This window comes from Ursus americanus, chromosome X (assembly GCF_024610735.1).
Source record: "Ursus americanus isolate L20-20 chromosome X, mUrsAme1.1.p, whole genome shotgun sequence".
NCBI classification, from domain to species: Eukaryota; Metazoa; Chordata; class Mammalia; order Carnivora; family Ursidae; genus Ursus; species Ursus americanus.
Window position 1 is genome coordinate 40,083,159 of NC_142164.1, and position 24,948 is coordinate 40,108,106.

The following is a 24,948-nucleotide window of genomic DNA, read 5'->3' on the forward strand; positions in this document are numbered from 1 at the left end:
AATGAAGACATGTAGAATATTTTCTTGGTCATTATGTCAGGGGCCATTACAGAATAGAATAATTCAGAGATGACTATTGGTTCCCTTATTGCTATTTGGACTTAAGGATGTATGACTCAAGCAAAGCCAGGGATGGTAGTAACAACGTCCCATCTGCCCTTAATTATACAACATAAACTTCATTTACTCACCATTAGGGCTATAAAAGGTTGCAGTAGAAAAGGGGCTATGGGGGAACAACCAAAGCACATCCTGACCTGTGACTGTCATCTCTTTGTATGGGTCAATGTCTAATAGGGTGGATATAAAAGACTTTTTAGGGGTGTTTGGGTGGCTCAGTCAGTTAAGCATCCAACTCTTGCCCTGTCTTAGGCTCTGCACTCAGCGGGGAGTCTGCTTGAGGATTCTTTCCCTCTGCCCTCCCCCCTGCTTTTGCATGCTCTCTCACTAAAATAAGTAAATAAATCTTTTTAAAAAAAGACTTTTTAGAGGCAAGGCTTTGAGCTGGGTACAAAAGGATGAATAGCATTTTAATAAACAGAAGGTATTTCAGGTGGGGCAAGGAGTAGCCAAAATTATAGATCAGAGTAAGGAGACCATCTTGACTGGAGGAAGGGTAAACACACAGAGCACAGCTTGAAAGCCCTATGAATTCTACCCAGTCACCCAAAACAGAACCCTGGAGGTTACCCTTAACTCCTTCCTTTTGTTCTTCCCTGATATTTAGCCAGCACGTTTTATAGATTCTATGACCTTAATATCTCCTCTACTCATCACTATGGCAATTCTTAACTACTGTGCATGGGTCAATGATAGGTAAACAAACTCCTTCCTGTTAAGCTGCAAATGGATCCAGAAACACAAGTGCATTTTTAAAAAAGATTTTATTTATTTATTTGACAGAGAGAGTGAGAGAGCACAAGTGGAGAGAATGGCAGAGGGAGAAGGAGAAGCAGGCTCCCTACTGAGCAGGGAGCCCGATGCGGGGCTTGATCCCAGGCCACTGGGATCATGACCTGAGCCGAAGGCAGACCCTTAACCATCTGAGCCACCTGGGCATCCCTACTTTTTTTTTTTGCTTTTTTGGGGGGGCAAATGACACTAAAATTCCACAGCTTTAATTTAACATACAACTAATGGCTACTTAAAGGTTTTAAGGATTACTGAAATTTGGTATTCATAAACTATAATAGTCATGATATCTAGAATTTACTGAGGATTTCAATTCTGTATAAGATGTATAACTATCCCATAACTCTAATCAATGTTGCAAAACTCATGTGGCAGTGCACATGCTGGTATCTTATTTCCTTGATTCTAAGACCAAATTTAACTCTAAAATATACCATCAACTTAATAACAGTTTTAATAAAAAGGAAACTCTCCATTAAATGTACACATTGATGCATCCGTAAGGTGCATTCCAACTTGCAAATGTAAAAAAAAAAAAAAAAGAAAGTATGCCTTAGAATTGAGAAAATATCAGAAGTTGGAAATCCTGATATTCTCAGGAAGGTAGTTTGATTATCAGTGTGTCATTGATACTATTATGAATTATTTTCTAAATTATAAAATACGGTGAGTTTAACTTCATCATTACTCATGAAATTTGTCATGAGTTCTTTGGTTAAAACTAGGGTTCCGGGTACAAATGTATAAGTAAACAGGCTTCAGAGCCACCATACTTGTTGTTTCTGTGCCTAGAACGTTCTTTCCTCAGATAACCAGATTGTTCCTTCACCCCCATCAGGATTCTGGTGAAATGTTGCTTTTTCAGGGAGACCTAACCCTAACCCTGACCACTCTATTAAAATATAATCCTTTCCAGGACGCTTGGGTAGCTCAGTCGGGTAAGCATCTGACTCCTGATTTCGGCTCAGGTCATGATCTCAGGGTTGTGAGATTGTGCCCCACATCAGGCCCTGCACTGGGTGTGGAGCCTGCTTAATATTCTCTCTCTTCCTCTGCCTCTGCCCCCCCTAAAAAAAAGATAAAATGTAATCCTTTCCTACTATCTTACTCTCCAACCCCTTTCTAGCATTTATCACCATCTCTTTAATTAGCAAGCTCTTTTATTTGTTGTGTTCACTCACGTAACCTCAGGACCTGGAACAGTGCTGGGCACACATTAGATGCTCAGTAAGTATTTGTTAATTCGAGCAAATGAATGTACGTTTGTGCATTTTTTACCTATAATTTTCAAATACTAGACTTTAAGACATTTGTGCATTAAGTATTCGAATATGAATTCATCTGTATTCCTGTTACCAAAGGAGATGAACACAAATATCCTTTCCACATGTGCATACATATGCACTTCAATGGTGACTTCCTGTTTGTGTGTTACTTCAGCAAGTAACTTACACCTTACTGTCTAGGTAAATGTGATCATACATCTGGACTATGTTCAAAATTACAGGAAAGTATAAAATCAAATAAGTAAGCTCATATTCTTTTGTAATGTGTATTATATGCAATTTATGTATCTTCTTCCTCAATTCTTTGTGATCACTGAATTTCTTTTCCAATAAAAAGTGTGAAAGTGTGTGTGCGTGTGTGCGTGCGTGCGTGTGCGTGCATTGGAGGGGAGGCAATTTATAATCCCAGCACCTATTGCTTGCAATATGCCATATTTTACTTAATCTAAGATGCCCTTAAGAAAAATGCTACCAACTGAACAAGGGCATGACTTCAATTGTAAGATGCATACCGATTTCAAAGATTAAAATATGGGGGAAAAGGGTGTCTTTTGATGATGAAATCTGATAGTAGGTACTTCAGGTTTCAAGATTAAATTACAATTACTTTCGTTATGCAATGTAATAAGGGACAGAATTAAGGTGTGGCAACAGTAATCTAGCTCTGGAACCCATATAATCCGGTGTACTGCTCTACTGAGATACAAGAGTGGGGAGGCATCTCGGTTGGAGAGGAAATCCTGAGGATGTAGCCAGTGAGGGAACCAACAGTGAGAAAACTCAGTGCTACTCAGTTAATGGTTCAAATAGGCTTCAACAAGGAAGGAGGCATACCTTATGGGTAAAAATAATTGGCCCTGAGCCTGCAGGCTAGTACCAAGGAGGGGAGGAGTTATGTTGGCTTGCTTGGTTGCTTTAATAGAGGAAAAAAGACAGAATAAGACACTTCAAAATTACTGGGTCCTCCAGAGATCAGCAAGATACTGCAGAGGGATAATCATTCACTGGAAGATAGTATCAATGTAGGTGGACAAACTTCATGTTGGAAGAAATTTGAGTATCATATAGATTTATCTGCCAGGATTGGTTTAGCTAGTTTTATCTAAAAACAGAGGTCTAGAACAGGGGTCAGCAAACTATGACCTGGGGCGGTCAAATCTAGCTTGCACCTGGTTTTGTACAACACATGAGCTAAGAATGTTTTTTTTTCATCTTAAGTAGTTGAAAAAAATCAGATGAATATTTTGTGATATGTGAAAATTATAAGCAACTCAAATTTCAGTGACTATAAATTAAGTTTTATCCAAACAGAGCCATGCACATTCATTTATATATTGTCTATGGCTGCTTTCACAACTAAAACAGCAGAACTAAGTAGTTGGGACAGATACTGTATGGTCTGCAAAGCCTCAAACATTTACTACTTGGCCCTTTACAGAACAAGTGTACCCCAATGTACTGAACATATAAAAGGTTATCTTTCTGTTTTAGGATTATATCTTTTAACAAATAGTACATTACTAAGAGATGTAATCATCTCTTTTGAATTCATTGCTCATGCCATGCTTACAATGGATTGGCCATTTGTCTGGTCTCATAATACAACTTAGGTTTAATGAATCATCGAGCTTTACATCGGAAACCGGGGATGTACTGTATGGTGACTAACATAATATAATAAAAAATCATTTAAAAAACAAAAAAACAAAAAACAACAACTTAGGTTTCATACTTTCACAAAAGGTATAATAAATTTGCCACTTTCACGTCTGATATTCACCACTTATTTTAACCAAAATCTGAGAATATCTGGGGCACTAGGGTGGCTCAGTTGGTTAAGTGTCTGCCCTTGGCTGTGGTCATGATCCCAGGGTCCTGGGCTCGAGCCCTGCATTGGGCTCCCTGCTCTGCGGGGAGCCTGCTTCTCTCCCTCTCCCTTTGATCCCCACTCGTGCTTGCTCTCTCTAGTGATCTCTCTCTCTCTCTCTCTCAAATAAATAGATAAAATCTTAAAAAAAAAACCCAATCTGAGAATATCTATACTTCAAGTCCTATTAAGAGAGTAGTATTTCTCAATCTTAATTCTATTCCTGCATACCTGACAAGCAGGACACATTCTTGTCAGTCATTGGCTCTGGTGTAGCAGTAAGTCTCCCTTAGGAAGGTAAGGGACATTGAATAGGCTGCTTCTCTGGAGTGTACCAGAATTTTAAGGAGTGTGGGAAGGTCTCCCTCAGATGATTTTGATAGGCTACCTCCTTCCTTCAAGGTTCTATAAGAATCGAATGGATCAGCACTAGGTGTTATATGTAAGTGATGAATTGCTGGATTCTACTCCTGAAACTAATATTACACTATATGTTAACTAAAATTTAAATAAAAACTTGATATATAAAAAAAGAATCAATGGATCAGTACCATTTATTTTAGTTCTCCAGATTTCGTTTATGTATTAAGTTAACCATTAGGGAGCTAAGTACTTGGATTTTGTGATACTTAAGTTGAAAATATACTCTTTTACAGAAATGTGTTACTAAGATTTGACTAATTATAAGTTTGATGGAAGAATCAATTATTTGAAGAGCAGTTCAATACCTTTAAAAAAGAAAACAGTAACTGAAAATATCAACCTACTGTTCTTCTGTCCTATTTACACAATAACTTTACATGGTAAAATCTGACTTGAATTTTAATAGAGGAAAAAATAATAGGCTTCCTATATATGAGTGTTTATTTTCTCTGTAATAGGAGACATGTTTAGAGACTCAGGAGACATGATTTCTAATCAAGGGCTGGGTTCTACCTAGCCAGGGTGTAGGACTAGATGATATCCAAACTTCTTTTAACTTTACAGTTAAATACCTCGTCAGGAAAAAAATCCCTTTCTTTCTTCCTGCCGGAAAGTTGACCAAAAATTACTGCCAAATGGTAACTTAGTTATTTGCAAGTACCTGGTAATATGTACTTTTTCTGTTTCCTTTTAAACGTTCTGTTTTTTTTTAAAGATTTTATTTATTTATTCGACAGAGATAGAGACAGCCAGCGAGAGAGGGAACACAAGCAGGGGGAGTGGGAGAGGAAGAAGCAGGCTCATAGCAGAGGAGCCTGATGCGGGGCTCGATCCCGGATCGCTGGGATCACGCCCTGAGCCGAAGGCAGACGCCCAACCGCTGTGCCACCCAGGCGCCCCAAACGTTCTGTTTTGTTTTATCCATCTGTGACTTATTTTTCACTTTTATCCCTGTAAACCACCTTAAGTCCTTGAAAGCAGGTAGGACATAAAACAGCATAATTCTAATGTGGACTAGAGCTGATTGGACAGAATGACACATTTGCCCTTTTCACGTTTGATTCTTGCTTTTTAAGTGATGTAAAGAGACCAAGTAATGTGGTCTAGTAAAAGGAAGCATTTGAAACAGGTCTGACATGTCTAACAGAGTCAGGGGAAATTCATACTTTTTATAGATTGTACACATACACACGAATCACACGTATGTACATATGTGTGAGGAGGCAAAGAAAACGGAGTGGGAGAGAGTAAAAATAAAAAAGGAATCTCAATAAAAGTCAAGGTAATTCATTCCAGTACTGTAGATGTAAAAATCTATGAAATGCACTTTCTTTCAGCCATTAAATTAATGTTAATGACTTTTCCTCATTCTTTTATTTTAAGGTAACAAGACCTTCCTTTAAGATACAAATACAAAGAAACATTTTCCTTGACTCTGAGAATAGCTTATTTTGGCTAAGATTTTATTTTAGAATTAATATTTTTTTTTTCATTCATTGGAAAGAAACATAAAATTAAATATAAGTTTAAAAATGTGTTGACTTTTTAAAAGTTTTTATTTAAATTCCAGTTAGTTAACATACAGGGTAATATTAGTTTCAGGTGTACAACATAGTGCTTCAACACTTCATACATCACCCTGTACTCATCACAATAAGTACACTCCTTAATCCCCATCAATCACCTAGTTCACCCATCCCCCCACCCATCTTCCCTCTGGTAACCATCAGTTTGTTTTCTTAAAAAAAAAATGTGTTGACTTTTAAATTTCTGGAAGTTCTATGGCTACCTCACAGTTTTGAACAACCTGAGAAAATCCATTTATTTTCGCTTATAGACCAGGGAAGTTTTTTAGCTTTTTTCTGTTACAACCCGAGTTAGTTGAGAATTTTATTTTTTTCAGGGGCTAAACAGACCACTGCTCATAGGAGCTTCTCCGATCAGTACCCCTTTTCTCTTTAACCTACATTTTACCTTTCAACGGTTCAGATACACTGAGAAAGAGAGTGGTGGCTAAAGAAAAACAAAATCAGTTTTAGAAGTAGTCAGGTAGTCAGAGGTGAGGAAAGTTCCCTTGTTTCCCATTCTTCTCTGCCCAAATACTTTCCTAGGACTTGTCAATGTTTAAAAGCCCGCAACTGGATGGGACTGGAGGAGATAATGCTAAGCGAAATAAGTCAAGCAGAGAAAGACAATTATCATATGGTTTCTCTCATCTATGGAACATAAGAAGTAGGAAGATCGGTAGGAGAAGAAAGGGAAGAAGAAAGGGGGGGTAATCAGAAGGGGGAATGAACCATGAGAGACTATGGACTCTGGGAAACAAACTGAGGGCTTCAGAGGGGAGGGAGGTGGGGGAATGGGATAGGGTGGTGATGGGTACTAAGGAGGGCACGTATTGCATGGTGCACTGGGTGTTATACACAACTAATGAATCATCGAACTTTACATCAAAAACTAGGGATGTACTGTATGGTGACTAACATAATATAATAAAAAGTATTATTAAAAAAATAAAAGCCTGCAACTGGAGCTTAATGTATTCCAGAATTAGTGTTCCATTCCTCCATTGGTTTGAGCTAAACAAGAGTTCTCCTTGGACTTTATTTTTTTAGGGGGGAGAGCTTAATTTTTTCAAGCAAAATAGTATCATCTATATTGAAAATACATTAAATTAATGACATTCACAGAAAAGAACACTTCACTTACCTAGGATGGTTACTTCAAAATGTCCAAGGCTTCGGGCACTCTTAAAGTCATCAAGGTTTGGGGGCCTTCCCTCTGGGGGTATGTACTTGGCAGGCTGAGAATTAAACTGCTCAGTAAGAAACTTTCTCTGCTCGAAAATAAATTTCCGTGGAATACTTTCAGGATAAACATGGCTGTAATGCAGGTGATCAATTAAGGCAAACTTTTTCTCTTTCCACAGCTGACTTTCCCACCTATCGCTTATAGGTCTTCTGCCTTTTCCTGCAGCGCTAGCGCTTGCGCTTTCTCGATCTGTTAAAGACAAAATAAGATAGGTACACAATGGGGTGACCTGCGAACTAACCAAATCGTCACTGAGTACAAAAAAGCACAGGTTAATGAGGAATAGTTTAATTAACTTTAAAAATCAAACAACCACATATAAAATGTAAATCGAATGTCCAAAGTTAATTCTTATTAAAGTGAAGAGAGAACCAAATTCATTTTCAAAATAAACTTTTCCTCCAAAATATTAAAAACCGATATTGTTTTTTCTCTTTTGCTGGAATTATGAAGATTTGTAATTACCTTCCTTATACTTTTTCTGTATTTTCTAAACTCTCTTAAATAAACACATATTCCTTTTATATTCAGTGACAAATTCAAGTTAAGTCAAATTTATAACTGCTAGAGATGGGACCACCACTCACTATTAGCGGAATTTAAGCTTCAAATAAAATTTGTTAATCTTTGCTAAAAGGAGCCTGAACAGATACAAACTAGAGTCTTTTTCATGGATATAACTCTCCTTCAAGAAAACCATTTATTATATATGATACTCCTTTCAGATCTAAATAACATGGAAAATAGAGGGAACCAAACTCAGATGAAAGATCCCTTCAATTCTTGATTGTTTTCTATCAAGTCAATTTATCACTTATGTAGAGTTTATCCAACACATTTAGTTTCTAAGGCAGAATATAATTTCTCCCCTACACATTATGACATTCATTCATTCATTCATTCATTCAGCAAATAATTATTGAGCACTTATTATATATATTCCAGATACTGTGCTAAAGAATTTGGTAAAATGATATTTTGATTGAATAGTACACCCTAGGAACTGAAGACACATGGCAGAATCAGAAATTGATTTTGGAACAAGACTCTCATGTTGTCAGTTCTGCTAGCTGAGAGAAGCTGACAGCAACTCTGTTTCAGAGTTTATCAAGGTTGCTGAATTGCTTCCTTACAGGCTGCCTATGCCTTGGTGCTCATTACTATCCTAGCATAAAAAACCTTGCTAAGGCTGAAGGGGGTTTCAACAGCAAAGCTTCAGTGTGGTTAATATACCACTTCTGCTTTTGAAACATACCCTATTCCCACACCATTTTCTTAGTTTTTTAAACCTAGCCGGAGACTTACTAAAAATTTCTTATGGGGTAAACTACTAGACTGAGTTGTAAGAGAAGATAAAGAAGTTGAATACACATTTCTTACTCTCCAAGAATTCAAACCACTCCAATATTACAAAAGACTTTAATTCAAAATTCAGTTGATGAACACACTTAACTTCCTATTATAATGTTTGATAACAAAAAGGATAAAAAATGTAATTGCATATGAAAAAGAATGGAATTAATCAAAGCCAAGAGAAAAACTCAGTTAATAGAACTAAACTGAGAACTGTAGAATGATTTAATCTTTTTTTATTTTCTAAAATAGGTCTCCTTTCCCCAAACTAATAAAAGTACATAATTAGAACAACAATAAGTAGCTATTACAATGATTCAAGTTACAGTGAACATTCCTGACTTATTTGTTCTAAAATATAGCATGCAAATAACAAGTTGTAAGCTATTCCAATTTTTAAAAATTAAATAATCACATCTACCTTACAGGAAAAAAAATCCTATGACTGACCCTGTCAGGAATAAGTCAGAATATTTGCGATGCTTTGTTTGAGTGTTGATATCAAGGACTGGCAAGGTACAAATGTTTATTTGAAAATTTCCTCTGAAAAATCTTGCTTTTTTATTTTAGTAGCTTGGGACTGTAAGTACCTACCCTGATTATATGTTCACAATTATTACAAATGGGCATGAATTCAATACAAGAGATACTGTCAGTCACTGTTTGTGAATAGCAAGATTTCAAAGGCAATAATTAGGAGACAAAAATACATCTAGACTTCAGGTTTTTCTGAAAATATGATGGAAAATTATGAACTGGAATTCTTCCATTTTTAGTTTGAATACTACCAAAAATTACCATATGAAACACATTATGTTTTTAAGCCTAATGCACAACAAAGACACAGTTAATTACCTAGCAAAATTATGTTTTTGCATACATGTACATATCTATATATATCCATATACATGATTATATGTTATAATTATAATAACATTTTAATGAGTCATTTTACCCTAATTTCTGGTGAGAACAGACTTATGTTTTAGTGGGGAAAAATTTTAGTAGAAGACCACATTAAGGTTGTGAGGTAAAAAAAAACCAACAAGAACACATTATAAATGTATGTATGTAGGCATGGTATTTTGTTTCTTCATAAAATCTACTCTGAGCATTTTATGTATGGATAAAAATGATGGGCAGAGGTGTATGGAAATATTTGGGAGGGTAAGGAACTATTTTCTTTGCCTCTTCCCCCTTGTATCCACTAACTCCACCTTGGTGTAAGATCTACAAGGCTAGAAAAGAACAAGGTATTTTTCACTCAGTAGCAAGTACAAAATAGACTTTTTAAAAAAGTATGCAAGTCAGAGGCTACCTGTAATGTTTTTTGATCTCATTAATACTGTTATTGTCTTACTCAACAGTGAAAAATTGAAAGCATTTTCTCTAAGATCAGGAACAAGACAGGATACCCTCTCTCACCATTTTTCTTCAATAGAGTATTGGGAGTCTTAACCACAGCAATAAGGCAAGAAAAAAAAAAGGTATCCAAATTGGAAAGGAAGAAGTAAAACTGTCACCATTTGCAGATGACATAATATATATTTCTAAAGTCTCCACACAAAAAAATCTGTTAAAACTAAAAAACAAATTAAGTAAAGATGCAGGATACAAAATCAATATACAGAAATGTGCAGTATTTCTATACACTAATAACTATCAGAAAGAAAAATTAAGAAAGCAATCTCATTTACAATTGCACCAAAATGAATAAAATACCTAAAAATAAATTTAACCAAGGTGGTGAAGGCCTGTACTATAAGACACTGATGAAAGAAACTGAAGATGGCACAAATAAATGGAAAGATATTCTGTGTTCATGGACTGGAAAAATCAATAGTGTTAAAATGTCCATACTACTCAAAGCAATCTATAGATTCAATGCAATCTCCATCAAAATTCCAATGGCATTTTCCACAGAACTAGAACAAGTAATTCTAAAATTTGTATGGAACCGCTAAAGATACTAAATAGCCAGGGCAATCTTTAGAAGGAATAACAAAGCTGGAGGTAACATACTGGCAGATTTCAAACTATACTACAGAGCTGTAGAGTAATCAAAACAGTATGGTACTGGCATAAAAACAGACATGTAGATCAATGGAACAGAACTGAGAGCCCAGAAAGAAACCCACATATATATATGGACAATTTATTTATGACAAAGGAGCCAAGAGCATACACTGGAGAAAGGACAGTTGTTTCAATAAATGGTGCTGAGAAAATTGGATAGCCACATGTAAAAGATGAAACTAGACTGCTAACTTACACCATACACAAAAATTAACTCAAAATACATTAAAAATTTGAATGTAAGACCTGAAACCATAAAATTCCTAGAATAAAACATAGGCAGTAAGCTCCTAAGGCACTAAGACATAAGTCTTAGAGATGTGTTTCTGGATCTGGCTCCAAAGGCAAGGGAACAAAAGCAAAAATGAACAAATGGGATTACATCATACTAAAAAGTTTTTGTGCAGCAAAGGAAACCATAATCAAAACAAAAAGGCAACCTACTCAATGGGAGGAGATATTTGCATCTATCTGATAAGGAATTAATATCTAAAATACAGAAAGAATTCATACAACTCAACAATTAAAACAAAACCTGATTTAAAAAGGGGCAGGGGATCTAAACAGACGTTTTTCCAAAGAAGACATACAGATGGCCAATAGGCACATGAAAACAAGTTCAACACCACTAATTACTAGGAAAATGCAAATCAAAACCACAATGAAATATCACCTCATGCCTGTTAGAATGGTTATTATCAAAAAGACAAGAAATAACTATTGGAGAAGACATGGAGAGAAGGGAACCTTCACACACTGTTGGTGGGAAAATTGGTGCAGCTGCTAGGAAAACAGCATGGAGGTTTTTTAAAAAATTAAGAATAGATTTACCATGTAGATCCAGCTGTTCCACCTCTGGGTATTTATCCAAAGAATACAAAAACACTAATTTGAAAAGATACATACACCCCTATCTTCATTGTCACATCATTTACAATAGCTCCAATAAACATCTCAGAGCATGCCTCCTTGTGTACCCAACATATAGGTCAGAGGGTATAACATATTTGGTATTGTCAAATTACTCTCAAAAGTAGTACCACATTTATATAAGAAAGGGGAGCATGACTTCTTTTCTTTGAAATACACACATATCTGCTTATATTATAAAACAAACAATGGAAAAATACACCACAGAATGAATTAAAAGTTACCTACAGCGGGTGAGAAGGAATCAGGTGCAGGGGACAGGGATAAAAGCTAAACTTCTTTAAATATATATTGTTTTTCTATATTTGACTATTGAACCATGAAAATAATTTAGAAGATTAAGTGTTTATTTAAAGAAAGCAATCCTTAAGCATCAAAATAAAAGAAATGAACCTAAATATCTATCCACCTGATAATATAACCATACAGAGAGAAATATCACAAGTGGCTTTAGAGAATAATAATTCATGAATCCCTAGTCGGTATATTTTAAAGACAAAATAATTGCAAAACAAACAAAAGAAGCCTTAAATTGTTTATAGTAAAATTGGTGATGTAAATGTTGAGGTGATTATTCTCGAACTGTTTTTATATGCGGTGAGTGAAAGCAAGCAAATTACTATGTAATATTCTGATTCTATCATCTCCACGGTTTTCAGAGCCAGGACTCTTGCAATGGAAAAAAGCCTTTTCTATCTGTATCTCCTAAGTCAAAATTCTGTAGTTGTGAATTTGAACCGAAAATATAAAAATGAAATCATGACATATTTTGTCTTAACTAAGCAACCAACAAGTCAGCTGAGTACATTTTCTAGTTCTGTCCACTGCAAAGGCCTAGAAATAATAACTAGAACAATATCAATCAACACCCATAATGCCTAATCTGTAGTCTCTATATACCAGAGCTCTGTGGAGAAATAGCTGATTCCATGTCTGGGGCAGAAAATGTTCACAATGAGCATGGATATACTTTGTCAAACCAGATATCAAAAAGCTATTGCAAACCATTAGAGTCATATCAAAGGGACTCATAAGCAAATTTTAATAGTTTCCTACTAGCCGAAGATGAAATAGCATGACAAGTAATGAAGACGGTAATTGCAATAGAAAAAACACATCAAATATATTTAAATCCATGAGTTCATAACATTATTAAAAATATCAAAAACAAAAAACTAATTGGTGATCTTTGGAAAATTCTAGGGATCCAACTCATTATTTTGAAAATTTATTACAAAGAGGAAGAATCAAGCATCTATCCTGCCTTTCCTCAATGAATTGTACATATTAGTAACCAAATAATAAATTAGAAGTTTCTCCTTATAAAGCTATTTCAGCTACTAAATGAAGAAGGAATGATAGAATTAGGTTATGACCACTTTGCAGCCTCTTATGAATTAATGGACCTAAGCATTTATTATCAGCAACCACTAACAATATCAAGAAACAACAAAACTTTATGAGTTGAGCAAAATGGCAGAGTAGGCAGCTCAAAGCTTCCATTCCACTCAAAGAAACATTTAAAAATATGCAGAAACTGTTCGAAATGACTTTGTCAGAAATCTAGAAAACAATCAAATGCTTATAGCAACAAAGGGAATGCCAAATCAAGAAAAAGGTCACTTGCAGGGCACCGGGGTGGCTCAGTCAGTTAAGCGTCTGCCTTCAGCCCAGGTCATGATCCCAGGATCCTGGGATCTAGCCTCCCATTGGGCTCCCTGCCCAGCAGGGAGTCTGTTTTACCCTCTCCCTCTGCCCCTCCACCCAATTGTTTTATCGCTCTCAAATAAATAAATAAAATCTAAAAAAAAAAAAGGTCACTTAAAAATATTAGGAAAACTTTGTGGCATTTTTACTTGCCTTTGTCCCACCCATTCCCCAGCAGGGAGAAGAAGCAGCCTGCATTTCTAGTATGGGATCCTGGCCCAAGATTCTAGAGGGAGTAGAGCACATGTTATTCACAAATTATTGTGTAGGTCTGTTCTAACCTATCTGGAAGCTTTCTGAAGGACTGATACAAGACTCTTGTCTCTGTTTCACCTACTCTGGAACTCAAGCAGGCTGGAATAGCAGTGGTCATTGCTGGAAAACATTAGAATGTAAACAAACAACCCATGGACACCTGGGGCAGAAGATTACAGTTGAGACATAAATACCCTAAGGCCATAGAAGAAAAGCCAGGGACAAAGTTTTGTTGGGAAATTGGTACATTCAAAAGCATTCCTGTATCTTGGGAAATTTAGAAAGCCAAGTGCACACTCAGGGTAAGATGTATATGCAGAAAAGACCTGAGACCTCAACCTTTCATCCTGGGCTGATTCCTAGGCTAGGTGCAAGTCTAGCTAAGTATTGAAAGAGAGCCTGAATATGGTCTAAAGTCTAAAGTCTACTCTTAGCAAATTTAAAGTATTATAGTATTATTAACTGTAGCTATTATGCTGTACATTAGATTCCCTAGCACTTATTCATCTTATAACTAAAAGTTTGTATCTAATGGACAACTTCTCCCCATTTCACACAACCCTCAGCTCCTGGAAACCTCTGTTCTCTCAGGTTTTCTGAGTTCTACTTGTTTAGATTTCACATATAAGTAAGATCATACAATCTTTGTGTTTCTATGTGTGGATTATGTCACTTAGCACAATGTCCTCCAGGTTTATTCGCATTGTCAGAATGGCAAAATTTCCTTCTACTTTATGGCTGAATGCTATTTCATTATATATAGATAGAGAGATCACATTTTTTAATCCATTCATCAGTTGATGGACAGGAAAGTTGTTACCATTATAGGCTGCTGTGATAATGCTGCAATGAACATGGGAGTGCAGATATATCTGTGATACTGATTTTATTCCTTTTGGATAGATACCAGAATTAGGATTTCTGGAGCATATGGTTAGTTGATCTATGTTCAGTTTACCAAAGGACCTGCATACTGTTTTTCAAATGGCCATATCATGTACAATTTACATTCCTACCAACAGCACACAAGATTTCCTTTTCTCCATATCTTTGCCAACACTTACAAAGTATCTTCTATGACCACAATGGAATGAAACTAGAAGTTAATAATTGAAGTAAAAATGAAGAATTCACAAATATGTGGAAATTAAACAATACACTTGTGTGTGTGTGTGTGTGTGTGTGTGTGTGTGTGTGTGTGTGTGTGTTTATATGTGTGTGTACAGTCTGGGTTGCCCATCATTATGGCTCTAACCCCTGACTTGAAAATGGGCAGTAGCTACAGAGAAAACCTGCATCAAATGTGGATTTCTTTAAATAATACACTCTTAAGCAACTAATTGGTCAAGAAGAAATCACAAAGGAAATTAAAAATACCTGGAGATGAGTGAAAACAAAAATACAACATATAACTTATGGAATGCAGTGAAAATAGCTATCAGAGGGAAATTTATAGCTTAAATAGTAGAATTTAAAAAGAAGATCTCAATTCAACTACCTAATGTTATACTTTGAGGAATGAGAAACATAGAAAACTAAACTCAAAGTTAAGAGAGGGAAATAATGATGCTTAAAGCAGATATAAATGAAGTGGAGAATAGAAAAATAATAGAATCTATGAAACCAAAAGTTCATCATTTGAAAGATCAACAGAATTGTTCATCTTTACCCAGACTGACTCACTAAAAAAGAGAGAAAACACAATAATTAACATCAGAAATGAAAATGGAATTCATTACAGAAATAGAAAGTATTATAATAGAATACTATGAACAGTCATATGCCAACAAATTAGATAACCTAGATGAAATAGAGAAATTACTAGAAATAAACCACCTAAACTCACACAAGAAGAAATAAATCTCCACAGATCTGTAACAAGAGATTGAATGAGTATTCAAAAATCTCCCAAACAAGAGAAGGTCAAAATCAGATGGCTTCAATGGCAAATTCTATCAAACATTTAAATAATTAACACCAATCCATCTCAAACATTTTCCAAAAAATAGACAAGAGAATACTTCCTAATTCATTTTATGAGGGCAGTATTACCCTGATAACAAGGTCATATAAAAAAAATCAGTAGAAAAGGAAGCGACAGACTAACATCTCTTAATAATATAGATGCATAAATACTCAACAAAATCCTAGCAAACCAATTCCAGTAACTTCTTAAAAAGATTATACACCATTACCAAGTACAATCGAGCCAAGAAATGGAAGGGTAGTTCAACAAAAAAGATCAGTAAATATAATACACCACATTAATAGAATAAAGGAAATACCACATAATCATCTTATTTGATGCCAAAAAAGGCATCTGAGAGCCTGAGTTGGAAGGCACATGTGGGAGGAGCACATTCCCTAGCTGAACAGACATTGTGTCCTGGGATGGGTTGAATTATCAGAAGCCAGAAAGTTATTAACTAGAAGTAAATAATTAATAAACCAGGAAGGGTTCTGGTAAGACAAACATTCCAGAAAGGAGAAAGAAGATGGCAGCATTGTAGGAGGACCCTAGGCACATCTTGTCCCGTGAACACAGCTAGAAAACCATGAAATCATCCTAAATACCCCATAAATAGACCAGAAGACTGACAGAACAAACTCCACAACTAAAGGGAGAGAAGAGCCCACACCAAAGAAGGAGCAGGAGACACGACTGAATTTTCTAATGCACAGAAGGCAGAAACTTAGACAAAATGCCAAGATGGAGGAATCTACCCCAAATGATGGAACAAGATAAGGCCATGGCCAGAGATCTAAGTTAAACGGATATAAGTAACATGCCTGATGGAAAATTTAACGCAATAATCAAGAGGTTACCCACTGGGCTTGAGAACAGAATAGAAGACATCAGTGATACTTTTACCAGAGAAAAAACAGTTAAGAATCGATCCGAGATGAAGAATGAAATAATGAGATTGAAAACAGGCTTAATGCAATGAGCATTGGCTGGAAGAAGTAGAGGAATGAATTAGTGACCTAGAAGACAAAATAATAGAAAATAATGAAGCTGAAATAGAGAGAGAAAGAAGAATCATATAACAAGAGAATAGACTTAGGGAACTCAGTGACTCCATCAAACATAATAACATTTGTATTATAGGTGTCCCAGAAGAAGAGAAAAGGAGGAAAATTAATTTCAAGAAGTAACAGCTGAAAACTTCCTTAATCTGGGGAAGGAAACAGACATCCAGATCGAGGAGGCACAAGAACACCCATCAAAATCAACAAAAACAGGCCAACACCAAGACATACTGTAATCAAGTTGGCAAAATATAGTGATCCAGAAAAAATCTTAAAAGCAGCAAGACAAAAGAAGTCCTTAACTTAAAAGGGAAAACCCATAAGGCTAGCTGGAGATTTCTCAATAGAAACTTGGCAAACCAGAAGGGAGTGGCATAATATATTCAAAGTACTGAATGGGAAAAATCTGCAGCCAAGACTACTCTATTCAGCAAGGCCATCATTCAGAATAGGAGAAATAAAGAGTTTCCCAGACAAACAAAAACTAAAGGAGTTTGTGAGTACTAAACCAGCCCTTCAAGAATATTAAAGGGGACTCTGAGTGGAAGGGAAAGACCAAAAGCAACAAAGATAAGAAAGGAACAGAGAAAATCTCCAGGAACAATGACAAAACAAGTAATAAAATGGCACTAAATACATATCTGTCAATAATGACTCTGAATATAAATGAACTAAATGCTCTAATCATAAGATACAGGGTGTCAGAACATATAAAAAACCAAGACCCACCTATATACTGCCTATAAGAGACTCATTTTAGACCTAAAGGCACCTGCAGATTGAAAGAGAAGGAATGGAGAAACATTGTCAAAAGAAAGTCAGAGTAGCAATACTTATCTTGGAAAAACTAGACTTTAAACCAAAGATTGTAAAAAGAAATGAAGAAGGGCAGCATGCATAGTAAAGGGGACAGTACAACAAGAAGACATACAATTCTAAATATTTATGCACCCAACATGGGAGCACCCAAATATATAAAACAATTAATAATAAAGGAATTAATTGATAATAAAATGATAATAGTAGGAGACTTTAATATCCCACTTAAATCAATGGACAGATCATCTAAATAGAAAAGCAACAAGGAAAGGTGGTTTTGAATGACACACTGGACTTAACAGATATATTCAGAACATTCTATACTAAAACAGCAGAATATATATTCTGTTCAAGTGCACATAGGACATTCTCCATAATAGATCACATATTAGGTCACAAATCAGGCCTCAAAAAATACAAAAAGATTGAAATCATACCATGCACCTTTTCTGACCACAACGTTATGAAACTAGAAGTGAACCACAAGAAAAAATTTGGAAAGACCACAAATACATGGAGGTTAAATAACATGCTACTAAACAATGAAGGGGTCAACCAGGAAATTAAAGAAGAATTTTTAAAAATCATGGAGACAAATGAAAATGAAAACACAATGGTCCAAAACCTTTGGGATGTAACAAAAGCTGTCCTAAGAGGGAACTATATAGCAATACATGCCTACCTCAAGAAGCAAGAAAAATCTCAAATAAACAACTGAAACTTACACCTAAAAGAGCTAGAAAAAACCAAAAATTAAGCCTAAAGCCAAAGAAGGAAGGACATAATAAAGATTAGAGCAGAAATAAATGATACAGAAACTAAAAAAAACCCCAATAGAACAGATCAATGAAACCAGGAGTTGGTTTATTGAAAAAATTAATAAAATTAGTAAATAAAATCAGTAAACTAAAAATTAGTAAATGAGACTTATAACAAAGAAAAGAGAAAGGACCCAAATAAAATCACAAACAAGAGATGAGAAATGAAAACCAACACCACAGAAATAAAATTATAAGAGAATATTATGAAAACTATATGCTATGAAAGAAATTGAAGATGACACAAAGAAATGGGAAGATATTCCATGCTCATGGATTGGAAGAACAAATATTGTTAAAATGTCTATACTACCTAAAGCAATTGAGAGATTTAATGCAATCCCTATCAAAATACCAACAGCATTTTTCACAGAACTAGAACAAACAATCCCAAAATTTGTATGGAACCACAAAAGACCCCGAAGAGCCAGAGCAACCTTGAAAAAGAAGAGCAAAGCTGGAGGCATCACAATTCCAGACCTCAAGTTATATTACAAAGCTGTAGTGATCAAAATAGTATGGTATGAGCACAAAAATAGACATATAGAACAATGGAACAGAATAGAAAACCCGGACATGAACCGACAACTATGTAGTCAATTAATCTTTGACAAAGCAGGAAAGAATATCCAATGGGAAAAAGATGGTCTCTTCAACAAATGGTGTTGAGGAAACTAGACAGGAACATGCAAGAGAGTGAAATTGGACTACTTTCTTACACCATACACAGAAATAAACTCAAAATGGATTAAAGATCTAAATGTGAGATCTGAAAACATAAAAGTCCTAGAAGAGAACACAGGCAGCAACCTCTTTGACCGCAGCTGCAGCAACTTCTTACTAGACACGTTGCTGGAGGCAAGGGAAACAAAAGCAAAAATAACTATTGGGACTATTTCAAAATAAAAAGCTTCTGCACCATGAAGGAAACAACCAACAAAACTAAAAGGCAACCTATGGAATGGGAGAAAATATTTGCAAATGATATGTCTGATAAAGGGTTAGTATCCAAAATATATAAAGAGCTTATACAACTCAACACCCAGAAAATGAATAATCCAATTATAAAACAGGCAAAAGACAAGAATAGACGTTTTTCCAAAGAAGAGATAGAGAAAGCCAACAGACATGAAAAGATGCTCAGCATCACTCATTGTCAGGGAATTAGACATTAAAACTAATGAGATATCACCTCATACCTGTAGGAATGGCTAAAATAAATTACAGAAGAAACAACAGATGTTGGTGAGGATGTGGAGAAAGGGGAACCCTGTTATACTGTTGATGAGGATGTAAACTGGTACAGCCACTGTGGAAAACAGTATGGAGGTTCCTCAAAGAGTTAAAAATGGAACTACCCTACAACCCAGCAATTGCACTACTAGGTATTTACCCAAAGAATACAAAAGTACTAATTGAAAGGGTTATATGTACCCTGATGTTTATAGCGGCATTATCTACAATATCCAAATTATGGCAGCAGTCCAAGTGTCCTTCAACTGATGAATGCATAGGGAAGATATCCACACAATGGAGATACACACACACACACACACACACACACACACATGCACGCACACACAATGGAGTATTACTCAGCCATAAAAAAGAATGAAATCTTGCCATTTGCAATGACATGGATGGAGCTAGAGAGTGTTATCCTAGCAAAATTAGTCAGAGAATATAAATACAATATGGTTTCACTCATATGTGGAATTTAGGAAACAAAACAAATGAGCAAAAGGGAAAAAAGAGACTGAGAGGCAAACCATGAAAGAGACTCTTAACTATAGAGAACAAATTGACGGCTATCAGAGGGGAGGTGGGGGTGGGAATGGGTGAAATAAGACAGGGATTAAGGAGTGCTCGTGTTGTGATGAGCACCAGGTGTTGTATGGAAGTGCTGAATCACTGTCCTGTACAACTGAAACTAATATTACACTGTATGTTAATTTCCTGGAATTTAAATAAAAACTTAAAAAAAGGCATCTGACAAAATCCAACACCTGTTCATCACAAAAAAAACCTCAGAAAACTAGCAGTAGGTGGGAATGTTCTCAATATGAAAATAGGTTTTTATAAAAACTGCACAGCTAACATAATACTCAGTGATAAAGTACTGAAAGCTTTCCTGCTAAGTACAGAAGCAAGACAGGGATGCCCACTTTCACCACTGTTATTCATCATTGTACTGGAAGTTCTATTCAAATAAATTAGATAAGAAAAAGGCATAAAATGAATCAATATTAAAAAGGAAGAAATAAAATGACCTCTGTATGCATATCACATAATCCCATGTATACAAAATCTGCAAGAATCTGCAGGAAAGCAACTAGAGTTAACAAACCAAATCATCATATTTGCAGATTACAAGATCAATACACACAAGTCAGGTGAGTTTCTCTGAACCAACAATAAATAATCTGAATAGGAAATTTAGAAAGCAATTCCAATTATAATAGCAACTAAAAGAATAAAATATCCAGGAATAAATATGAGCAATAAGGTAAAAGACTTGTGTACTAAGAACTACAAAACATTGCTGAAATAAAGAATACCTAAATGAAAAGAAAGACATCACATGTTCATGGACTGGAAACCTTAATATTATTAAGATATCAATACTATCTGAAGTGATCTACATATTCAATGCAATCCCTATCAAAATTTCAAAAGCCTATTTTGCAGAAATGGTGAAAACTGATCCTTAAATTCATGTGGACTTACAAGGAGTCCTGAATGCTAAAACAACCTTGAATAAAAATAACAAAGTTGAAGGGCTCACACATCCCAATTTAAAAACTTAATACAAAGCTATAGTCATCAAAATAATGTGATCCGGGCTGGCATAGGGACAGACATATAGATCAACAGAATAGAAAAGAGACTCCAGGAAGAAACACATACATCTATGGCCATTTGATTTTCAACAAGGGTCAATTCAATGGGGAAAGAATAGTCTTTTCAACAAGTGGGACTGTGATAACTGAATTTCCACATACCAAAGAATAAAGCTGGATCCCTGTTTTGTACCATATAGAAAATTAACTCAAAACAATGTATTTAGGTTATATTCTTATATTTAGGACCAACAACCTAAATATACCAGCTAAAACCATAAAACACATAGAAGTAAACAGGAGTAAATCTTCACAATCTTGGATTTGACAATGGAATATTAGATGTGACACTAAAATCATGAGATGGAAAGAAATATTTAATAAAGTATTGATAAAGTATGTAAAGAAAGAGAAAAATTGATAAATTATATTTCATTAAAATAAGTACGAGTAAACCAAGAAGGATGTATTTTACCTTGCTGATGAGTTGGACTTTATTTTACAAATGGTAGGAAGCTCGTGAAATGTTTAAAGCAAGAAATATGAACTGGTTTTTAGTGTTTTGAAAAGATTGCTTTGGCGCCAGTGTAGAGAATGGATTTAAATTCCTCTTCTTATTACTGAAGTCTAGGAATTTTTATTCTGTCACTATTTTATTGTTTAATTGTCATAAGTAAACATTGACATGTGCAAAAAAAAACCTGTTTGTGCATCACAGGACATAATCAGGGAAGTGAAAACGAAACCTATAAGATGGAAGAAAATATTTGCAAATCATATATCTGATAGGGATTTAACATGCAGAATAAAAAAAACCCAAATTCAACAACAAAAAGGCAAACAACTCAATTAAAAAACTAGCAAAGGAAGCCAATGCACATTTCTTCAATGAAACATACAAATGCCTAAAAAGCCCTTGAAAAGATGCTCAACATTATTAGTCATTAATGAAATACAAATCAAAATCACAGTGATCTATCACTTCTCACTAACCAGAATGGCTATAATTCAAAAAAGAGAAAAAAGAAAAGAAGTTCTGGCAAGGATTTAGAGAAATGAGAACCCTCATACATTCCTGATGGGAATGTAAAATGCTGCAGCTGCAGCTCCTCAAAATTTAACAAGGAATAATCATATGACCCAGCAATTCTACTTCTAGGTATATACCCAAAAGAATTGGAAACAGGAGCCCAAAAAAATACCTGTCCACCAATGTTCATAGCAGCACTATTCACGATAGTTAAAAAGTGGAAACAACTCAAGTGTCCATCAACAGATAAATGGATTAACAAAATGTGGCATATATATATATATATATATATATATATATATATAATGTATTTATTTATTTATTTTATTTATTTATATTGGCATATATATGTATGTGTGAATATTATTCAGCCATAAAAAGGAATGAAGTTCTGATACACACTACGACATGCATGAACCTTGAAAACATGTTAAGTGAAATAAGTAGACACAAAGAACAAATATTATAGAAGATGTGGTACATATGTACAATGGAATATTACTCAACCATCAAAAAGAATGAAATATTGCCATTTGCAATGACACGGATGGAGCTAAAGCATATTATGCTAAGTGAAATAAGTTAGTCAGAGAAAGACAAATACTGTATGATTTCAATCATATGTGGAATTTAAGAAACAAAACAGATGAACATGGGAGGGGGGAAAAGGAGAGGGAAACAAATCATAAGAAATTCTTAAGGATAGAGAACAAACTGAGGGTTGATGGAGGGAGGTGGGTAGGGGATTGGCTAGATGGGTGATGGGCATTAAAGAGGGCACTTGGGGCACCTGGGTGGCTCAGTTGTTAAGCATCTGCCTTCAGCTCAGGTCATGATCCCGGGGTCCCGGGATCGAGCCCTGCATCAGGCTCCCTGCTCAGCTTCTCCCTCTCCCACTCCTCCTTCTCTTGCTATGTCTCTGTCAAATAAATAAAATCTTAAAAAAAAAGAGGGCAATTGTTTTGATGAGCAATGGGTGTTGTATGTAAGTGATGAATCACTGAATTCTACTCCTAAAAGCAATATTGCACTGTATGTTAACTAAAATGTAAATAAATTAAAAAAAGAATCTGTAAGAGATTTATCAGTCACTTGCAATAAGAGGACCTTATTTGGATCCTAATTCAAATAAATGAAAAAAGTTTTTAATGATATTTATGATCCCACTGGAAATCGGAATGGTAGGTGGATATTTGATGATATCAAGAAATTCTGCAAATTTTTTAGGTATGATAATGATATTGTGGTCATATTAAAATAGTCCTTATCTTTTAGAGATATATACTGAAATTTGTACAGATGAAGTGATATGTGTCCAAATAATATGGGATGAATGGGTGTAAGTATAGGTGAAACAAAATTGGTGGAGAGTTGATAACTATTGGGAACTGGGTGATGAATAACATGGGTATATTATCCATGCATTTTTTCCATATAAGAACTTCCTTCATAGTATATTTTCTCCATCAACTTATTATAAAAAATTTCAAATACACAACAAAATTAAAAGAATTTTACAAGAACACTATATGTCTATTATTTAGGTTTTCCCATTTTAATGCACAGGCTATGTCCATCTCTATCCATCCATTAATCCACCTTCTTTGTATTCTTTTCAAATAAATTGCAGATTTCTGTTTCCTTTCTGATAAGTGGTTCGGCACATATATCATAAACCAATTTAATATTTGTTTACAATATTTTCATATAAAATTTACAATGAAATGCACAAATCTTAATTATGTGCATTTGACAAACATATATACTTAGGTAACCAAAACCCCTCTCAAGATACAGAGCATTGTCATCACCCAAAATTTTCTTTGTGCCCCTTCCCAGTCAATCCCCATGCATCACTTCAACCTCTATACAAAGGCAACTACTGTTCTGGTCTTTCTACCACAGATTAGTTTTCCTTGTTAATTTAATATAAATGAATTCATACACTATATACTCTTTTGTGTAACATTTCTTTAACTCTTCATAACATTTTAGAGTTTCATCTACTCTGTTACATGTGTCAGTAGTTGGTTCCTTTTTGTTGATGAATAGTATTCCACTGCATGAATATACCACAGTGTGTTTATTCATCCTCCCATTGATGAACACCTGGGCTATTTCCAGTTTGGTCTAAGTAAATCTACTATTAACATTTTTTATAAGCATTTTGTGAATATAGAGTTTTTATCTTTCTTGGAGTGAAATCCTGGGTCCAAAGATAGGTGTACATTTTGCTTTATAACTGCCAGCCAGAACTTTGTGCAATGTGTTGTATCATTTTACATTCACACTGTTGGTGTATAAGACTTCCAGTTGCTCCACATCCCCACAAACATTTGCTATTATCAGATTTTGAATGTTAGCCATTCTGGTGGGAATATAGTACTATCTTATTGTGGTACTAATTTGAATTTTCCTGATGACTAATAATGTTGAATACATTTTCATATCCTTTCTGAGTATTCATAAATCTGTTTTGTAAATCATCTGTTAAAATCTTTTGTCCATGTTTAATTGTTAGTTTACATTTTTAATTATGCATATTAGCAGTTCATTGTGTCTTGCACACCAGTCTTTTGTCAGGTATGTATCTTGACAACATTTACTCTCCATCCTCAGCTAGTCTATAAATTTTCTTTTTTTCAGTTTCCATTTTTTAATATTTTATTTTATATTTAAATAAAATTTATATATACTTAAGGTTTGTAACATATTGATTTGATATACATATATACAGTAAAATGAGTGATTATTATATAATTAATGTATCATCTCCTCGCATACATGATGG

At 34.9% G+C, this 24,948-nt stretch overlaps 1 protein-coding gene across 2 annotated transcripts in view; it reads right to left on the reverse strand.

Moving 5' to 3' along the window:
* The window catches only part of RADX (RPA1 related single stranded DNA binding protein, X-linked), a 68,777-nt gene that overhangs the window by 8,217 nt on the left and 35,612 nt on the right, over nt 1-24,948 (reverse strand). For both annotated transcript variants that reach the window (XM_045788633.2, XM_045788624.2), the window contains exon 12: nt 7,198-7,488. In XM_045788633.2, coding sequence (XP_045644589.1) covers nt 7,198-7,488 — 291 coding nt within the window. The remainder of the gene's footprint in view (nt 1-7,197; nt 7,489-24,948) is intronic.